This window comes from Topomyia yanbarensis, chromosome 3 (assembly GCF_030247195.1).
Source record: "Topomyia yanbarensis strain Yona2022 chromosome 3, ASM3024719v1, whole genome shotgun sequence".
NCBI classification, from domain to species: domain Eukaryota; kingdom Metazoa; phylum Arthropoda; class Insecta; order Diptera; family Culicidae; genus Topomyia; species Topomyia yanbarensis.
Window position 1 is genome coordinate 358,213,835 of NC_080672.1, and position 8,771 is coordinate 358,222,605.

Genomic DNA, 8,771 nt, shown 5'->3' on the forward strand with positions numbered 1-8,771 from the left:
TTGTAAGAGATACAAATAAACTTACATTACAAAAATTCTATATTTTCTTATGCTGAACAACATCTTGGAACATTTAGAAATTCTGCAAAATTACCAGGAAAAGTATTTTGAAAAAAGCAATTTTCAGGGGTATATCAAAAAAATCTTCACAAATGTAAATTAAAATCGACAGATAGACACATAGTCTCTTCAGCGAAGTTAATACTTAAGATATTCTCAACAACTTTGCCAAAGAAAGTTTTTTTTATTTTCATAAACATAAGCAATAACTTTCTTCTCAGCTTTAGAGGGATTAATCACCCAACTAATACTTTTTAAATGCAAAAAAAAATATAAATAAACTTTGCTGAAGACACTATAACTAAAAATGTTTTTCGTGGTTCAAAGAATTTCTTTCACCTTTTTGCCAATTTGGATCCTCGAGTGAATTGAAAATATCCAAAACTATCGATTTTCAACTGCCAACAACCTGCCCTTCAATATAAAAAGTTCGCGAAAAGTTGAAAAAAAATTCTATTTTGATGCACCGACGGTACATTGAAAATGCCCAAAACTATTGATTTTCACTTACCAATAACTTCTTCAATATAACAAACTTTCCTCAAAAGTTGAAAAACTCCATTTTGACACATCGTCGAACCCCCTGTGTATTGAAAATGTCCAAAACTATTGATTTTCAACTGCCAACAACATGTCCTTCAATAGTTATTTATTTCTAAACAATTGAAAGTTAACCGCATTAACTTCAACTCCAATAAACGGGAAAGTAACGAAAAATGTATCGCGATAACCGATGAACCGACGATGACGATGAAAACGACGATACATTATCGTTAACGGAGTTTCCGATGACGTTGACGGGTGGTTAACGTTATCGACGATGACGATTAATTATCGATTAACAACCCTGCCTGAAACCGAACATATGCGAACATGAATGCGTTGTACCGAAAAATCGAAGGACGAGGGAAACAAACCAAACATTCGATTCATTGCAGCGGGCATAAATTGAATTTTGTTTCTCTTTGAAGCTCACGCAGGGATGTTAATTTTTCTAAGCTCTGATTCTGCGCAGCATTAACGTACGTCAAGGGAGCATGAACGATGGCGATATGGACTGTATGGCGACGCCGCAAAAAAGGATTCCAATTGCAATGGCAAGTCGGACATAAGTCATTCTGATGGCCAGGCACAAATATTTCTTTATTAATTTTTATTTTTTCCATCTATTACATGTTTAAAATACTGACGACTCTGTTAAGCCAACGCATTGAATCGTGTCAAATAAACAATTTTCATAAAAAAATAGTTTAATTGAAACGGTTGCATCCGTATAATTTCTCTAATCGATAGTGAAATAAGAAGTCATATATGGTAGGGCCCGTCAGTACTTCAAACTCCAGGGCCCGGCGCGGCTCTCGACGGCCCTGTGCTTGACAGACCGTCCGTACCTTCCGCGTACGGGGTTAGCCTGTTGAGGATGATCCTCTCAAGCAGTTTGCCAGTCGTGTCGATCAGACAGATTGGTCTGTACGCCGATGGGTCGCCTGGCGGCTTCCCGGGCTTCGGCAACAACACCAATTTCTGCCTTTTCCATCTATCGGGGAAACGGCACTCGTCAAGGCATCTCTGCATAGCTAGCCTGAACATGTTCGGGTTCGCTATGATCGCTGCCTTGAGAGCGTTGTTTGGAACTCCATCCGGCCCTGGAGCTTTGTTCATTGCTAGGGATTTAGCCACAACGAGTAGTTCTTCATTCGTCACCGGAGCCACCGTTTCGGCCATGCCCGCACTGTATCGTAGTGTAGGTGGCCAGGGGCTTGTGGCTCGAGACGGGAAGAGTACTTCGATAATCGTTGCCAACCGGTCCGGAGACCGTTCTGGGGGTGAAGAACCCCCTTTGGTCTTGGCCATCACGATCCTGTAGGCGTCACCCCACGGATTCGCGTTGGCACTCTCACACAGGTTGTCGAAATACGCTCTCTTGCTGCTTTTAATGGCCTTGTTAAGGGTCAATTTCGCAGCTCGAAACACTTCACGGCGGTTCTCTCTTGCATCCTAGGTGCGAGCTCTTTGCATCCTACGTCTAGCTCTGAGGCAGGCTGATCGTAGAGCTGCAATCTCGGCACTCCACCAGTATACCGGGCATCTGCCGTTTCTTGGCAGGGTTTTTCTCGGCATAGTGGCGTCGCACGCGCGTGATAGAACAGCTACCAGCGCATCCCCGCTTAGACTGTCGGTGTTGGCCTCCAGTCCCATGGCTGCAGTGAAAGCTTCGCTGTCGAAGTGATTGGACTTCCACCCGCGACCTGACAGGGATCTCCCGCCCTCGGATGCTGCACACCATAGTTGATCCTAAAGCGGATTGCTAAATGATCGCTATGGGTGTAGCCTTCGTCTACCCTCCATTCCATGCCTGAAACCAGACTCGACTAGTTAGATTAGTTTTTTTAGACCCACAGCTAGCTTTCCTACTACTATACCGAAATTGCCACGTTGTGTGGATGGTCAAAAACTAGTAGTGTGTTGACGAAGGGTGCTGTAACCCTACTGAAAGAACTAGTTGGATAGGAGTGTGTGCTGTGCACAAAAAAAAAATCTCTTCCCGAAGTAATGCCGTAAGGTAATGCCGCACAGTGGCCGATCTTCGAATAAAAGTCGGACGAAACCAAAAATGTTGCCCAATCTGGCCAAAAATTACATATTAAGGTAATTTTGAGGGGCTGAGCTCATTTTTAATGTCAAAAGTTACAAAAGATAAAATAATGTTTCCCACACAGTGCTATCGAACCTTTCTTATAAGCATAATATCATTTTTATGATAAATCTTTTTTTACTGATTAGATATAACTGAAACTAGATATAGCAACATAATAATTGGATAAAACTTCTTTCAATCACTACAAAAAGTGTTTGTTTACGTTTTATTTAGTTGTTATTTTGCACTAATCACCACGCTCCTCCATGTCAGCAAATATTTTAAAAAGGCCGATTTTAAACCCCTCCGGGCAACAGAGATAGTAGCGTAGAGATGATTTCCCATAAAATGTATAATAAGTGATCGTTCCGAACTGTTTCACCTGATTGCACAGAATTCATTTGTGAAAAAAGAATTTGCAATCAACCCACTTAAAATATATTTGTAATAATATTACATTGTTAGAATCAAAATGTTGAAAAAATCAACAAAATTCTTTAACCCTTAAAGGCGCAAACCAATATTTCCTCAAATTTTCTGAAAATTGTCTCACAGTTTTAATACGTTATTGGAATAATTTTGAGATGGTTTTCGCAATGTTGTTTTAAAACAACATTGCGCATTTAATGCGCTTTAAAATTAAACCAGTTGTGCTCAAATCGGATTAAAATTGAAAGAGTAACAGGTTTTTGAAGTGAACTTAGATACTGTGATTTAAAAAATGAATTTCATTAGAATTGTCGGACACAGCGATGTTTGAATTGCTATTAAAAATCTAATTCTCATTCAGTTCTCTGGATAATTTGGAGAATATGTCATTCAATACATAGGAAACCCAGGAAAAATAAAAAAACATCAATATTTGAAACATAAGTTTTGTCCGGTCTCCGGCCACTGTGTGCCGGGGAGGAATCAGGTTCCGTGCAAGATTAGTTGTATTAGCGGGTCGGGTTGTTGGTTTTTGTACATTTTTTTCTTGCTCAGAATGTTTTTGAAATTTTTTCATATACATACAAAAAAGATTCATATACCTCCCCCCCCCCCCCTCACCCGAAAATTTTTCTTATTACGCCACTGGTCGCATCCAGTGGTTCCGGAGAAATCAAGACACAAAGAAGGGGTAACTGAAGTAAACCAGTCAGGTTGTACTTAGCCGGGTTTTTTAGTGGATCAAGGTTTCTCTGTGGATCTTTGCCCATCTTCCTCTACACACACATTGTTTCAATTCGTCAAGCTGAATGGGTTGGTATATGAGACTCAGGTAAAGTGTCATAAATTCAACAGAATTCCCTTCCAGATTGTGCAAATACTTGTCGAACGACGTAATTACGACCGACGTATTGTATTGTTATTATGAATGAATACCCTTTTCGACTAGACAATAGACGTATCTCCAGATGATATCATCAGATTGATTGCGACAGCACATATATTGCAGATTGTAAGCTTGGACATAAGGCATGCGTGAATAGCATTATTTACAAGTATGCATGCACGAGGCATTTTACGTCGATTAGTCTAACAGTTTTTATTCAATACACCGAAGACGGATTTAAGTAATTTTCTATCGTAGAACTTTACTCAATGATATAGATGTTTTCCTTCCTGCAGTTCGCGGGATAGATTCATAGTGGTTGTATCTTCATACTTCAGATAGATTTGCAATAGTCTAACCATTCTAGATCATAACACTGCCCATATCATATCTTTAACTAGTTGCGCCATACTTAGAAACCGTGTTGGATTGTAATCGACTGCAGCGAACCAATAAAGGTAATAATGATGGTAAATAAACAAATGTCCGTTTTGCCAGAGATGCTCCTTCGTCGACGCCTAACAGCTTTTATTTCTTCCAACCGTTCTACAATCGAATGCGTAACTGAATAATTGAAAAACATTGTTTGCACTGAAAAATCCCTCCACGAAAATATTTCCTTCAAGTGCATCTCTGATTCCAAAAACAATGTACTGGTGGGCGGCGGCGCCATTGTCTTTTTAACATTCCCCCCGCGAAACCATGAGTAACGACGGCGAGTAATCAAGTAAGTGTTCGACCACTGTTTCCGTCAACGTGATAAGATTTCAATCAAACTAGAGTATAATTGACGTTCCGAATTGACATATTTCATGTCACACGGCTATTGAATCATCACGATGGTGAAATGAGAACACATTCCGGTATCCTTCTGAAGTTCGCAAAATTACCTTGCGCTACCGTTGGTTTAATCCAACACAGGCTCAGAACGATAGCTAAACTTAGAATTTTTCGTCGAACTCGCCAAACTCTGTTTTGTAGTCCACCACCTTCGATATTGGCTTTATGTTCCATGTTGCACTCTCCTTCGTTTGAATATCACCTCGTCAGATCACTTCCGGTTCTGAATGTTAACCCACCAACCGGATCGGTAGTTCGTTCGACTTTCCCACTTGTCCGTTTAGGACCGCTCGTCGATGTGCTTCGCAGTATACTGAGTCTAGCGAGTACTGCATCGACATGCCCACTTGGGAGCAATTCAACTTTCGATTATAGATTCGAAGAGCCATCGATATCGATAGCCGGTTGTATTGCTGATAAGAGATATCTTCCCCGGCGTATGAGATGATAACGAAGCGTTGCTCCAGGTGAAATTTATTACTTTGATCATAATAGCAGCGCTCGGTTGTCTGTGTACAAAGGATCAAATCAAAGACCAATCATCGGTAGCTGAAATGTAAATAATGTGGTAAGGGAAGGTTTTGTACAACGGTTTTGCTAACAGGCACGTTGAATGTCGTTTGATTGGAGTTTTTATTCCACTCAAAAAGACAAGAATTTCGGACGGTTTTTGAATTGTAATATGTCAGAGAACAAATGTTAACTGTCAGTTGTTATATCGCATTAATGGTTGTTTATGTTTTACGATTTCTTATCAAAAATGTTGAATGATAATTCATTTGTTTTTTTTATCGAAAGGACCAGAGAGAAAGCACATTCATTTCGTTAAAAAATCATACGTGATACGTGAGCATACGCTTATCATTGATAAATCTTCCAAATCACATTTTTTTCTTCAGCACATTTTTCAGCCCGTCTTCTGGAATGATCTTGTCTTGTCATTGATGCGAATTTTCATTTTCGGATGACAACTTCCAGTTCAATCCACCCGAACCATGATTCAAATTCAAAGGCTCCCTTAATCATTCACTTTCAAGTTGGCAGGATTTTCATGGCTAAATCATACGTCTTCATTTCAAATTGATGCTTTTTCATTCACCAACTAAAGTTGTCCAATGTTGACATGTTGTGCGTTTTCAAGCTTACATGAACGATAAGGAATATGTTCAGAGTAGTTTTGCATGATAAAACTAGTCAATAGTAGAGAGATTTTTTTTATTCAGTTCGTTTATTTAATAGGCACAAATGCGTTAGTTTGGCGATTTTTTTTTTACATTTTAAATCCTTAAAACTAGGAGGTTACAATGTTCAGATATTTTTATTGTATTGAGAATTGTAGAATTCGCTCAAACTTTCAAGATTTTTTCCGAGGCCCGGAGGGCCGAGTCTTATATACCAATCGACTCAGCTCGACGATTTGGGACAATGTCTGTGTGTGTGTGTGTGTGTGTGTGTGTGTGTGTGTGTGTGTGTGTGTGTGTGTGTGTGTGTGTGTGTGTGTGTGTGTGTGTGTATGTAACGGACAAATTCTCATTCGTGTTTCTCAGCAATGGCTTAACCGATCTTATCCAAACCAATTTTAAATGAAAGAACTAAAAAACAGTATGAACGCTATTGATTTGTTTTTGATTCTGATGTTTATTTTCCAAGATATGAATGTTTGAATGCGTGAAAATGGCATTTTTTACAGTTTTTTTAAATTATCTGCCGAAATTGACAATATAGATTAGCAATTTATATGTTTTTAGATAGCTTTAACGAGCACCTTTCGAACAAGCTATAGATTGTTGAAATCGGACTATTATCAAAAGAGATATTAAACATTAAATACGGACGAAAGATTTTTATCATTTCCCATTGCCAGAAATATGACCAAAAACATGTAATCTATTATTAACGCCAAAACGGCTTATTTTAGGTCAATAGTATCTTCGGAGAATTTAATGAAGGTAATATACCCTTTCTTTTGATATTGTGCTTTTGCTAATTAATCCCCCTATGAGTGAGATATTTTCACAAATTTTCTTGGAAGTGATTATATCGAAATGATACCTTCAGCAAATTTGTAGCTCTTACTTACTGAAGATTTCAAATATCTATTTTGAATACTTTAAAAGTTATGGCTTGTTGTTTGTGGATCGCTCTTTGTCGCCTTTTTTGTTCAATATAGTAATAATCCATTGAAATAAGCCAAACATTATTTCGATAAAACGAATTTTATATTTCATTTTTCTATCTACAACCGCTAGAAATAATCACCGAACACTTCCAAGTTGTCTGGAAGGAACTTGATAACTTATCAGTGCAAAAATGTTTATTTGTGCGAACCTTCTGACTGCAATTTTTCTAACTAATGACCATCGGATCGATCTGAAACATATCGGAAAATGAAAAGCGAAATAAACGGCGTAGCCAAGAGAAAGTTTTGGGGTTTAACACGATACAACACCACCCCCCCCCCACCACACGCAACAAAAAAAAATTGGATTGAAGTTGAAAATTTATTGATGCAGACTGATTTAATTCAATATTACAATAACAATTATCTGATCCGTTACTATGTTTTAATTGCCGCAAGGTTCTACTGTATCGTTTTTGTTGGCTATTTTCGGCAAATTTGAGATTAAGAGAAACGAAAGCAATGAAATTGAAAGACGGATAGGTATTCTAGAGCGAATCAGTTATAAACTTAGAACGGAAAACTAGAACTAGGCAGGCTCATATGGACATGATCGAAAGGAAATGTGAAGAATTTTTTTTTGCCTTCTGCAGAGTAGGAGTTGGGCGTTTCACCCAAGTCTACCGCATGGTCTATGGTAGAACATAACTCATCATCATGTTTTACCGCCGGCGTCGAAAAAAATAATGTTTGACAAAAATTGACTTTTTTGGACTTTGGTACATTTTTGCCTTTTTCATATAGAAAGGTTATGCAATCACTCTAAAAATCGTCAATCATACCGGCCCGGTGGGAGTATGCAGTGAGGGGTTGCTACTTTAAAATTAAAACTAGTTTAAAATTTCTTAACAAGTTGAAAATTTTCGGCAGGACCCGGACCTCCCGGATCTTTCTCCATGATCCGCCGCTGGTTTCAAGCGATGTTTCAGTATCACATAGTATGTCAAGATCGTGGCTGTCGATCCATTGTATGTATGTGCAAATCGTACTGAACATGTAATATTCATTTCCACCATTGTATTGAACATAACCAGCCATGGAATCGTAGTCTGGACAAATGAGAAAAGCACAATTGCACCACTAGGTGGATTAAAACTAGTTTTTATTTTGGGAATGCGTCGAGTTGAGACGAAAACGTAATATGATTAATAACGAGGATAACACTTTCCGAATGTAGAGAGAAATTTATGAAAAATGACGATTTCCATTCGACTCTAGCAGGTCCTGATCGATTTTGATGAGCATTTGATTTTTGTTGTATGACCAATTACATGTATAGGTCAAATATTCAAAAACAGTAATTTAAGGTCAAGATAGCATCATTTTGAAACCGCCAATTTCGGAGGTATAGTATCTTCGATGAGCTTTACAAACGTTAAACAGCGCATCATTTGATAAAATAATTTTGACGGTATATCGTCCAAGAAGTGTTTATGGTGAATTTTCTCAGGTTAATATTCATGACTACAATAAAGTCTCAACAAATTCATTAAAGACACGAACTCTGTTACTATTTTCTGAAAAATTAATTCTGCATAATTTTAAAACTTCAAAAATTTCGGTTTCGGAATTATGCCGTTTGAACAGTATGATCGATTTTCACCAAACCCCCACCAATCCGAATTTCTGGCTACGCCGCTGACTTCAAGTAAGTAGAAACAAAGTCGTTCTACACTCGTTCACAAGAAACTTCTTCGAATGGTGAATATCTATTATAATACATTGAAACCCCGATTTTA

At 38.2% G+C, this 8,771-nt stretch overlaps 1 protein-coding gene across 1 annotated transcript in view; it reads right to left on the bottom strand.

Annotated features, from left to right (window-relative positions):
* The window catches only part of LOC131690052 (uncharacterized), a 29,182-nt gene extending 24,031 nt beyond the window's left edge, over window positions 1–5,151 (bottom strand). The window contains exon 1 of the mRNA XM_058975517.1: window positions 4,904–5,151. Within this exon, the coding sequence (XP_058831500.1) occupies window positions 4,904–5,027 (124 nt within the window). The 5' untranslated portion in view covers window positions 5,028–5,151. The remainder of the gene's footprint in view (window positions 1–4,903) is intronic.
* Window positions 5,152–8,771: the final 3,620 nt, after the last annotated feature.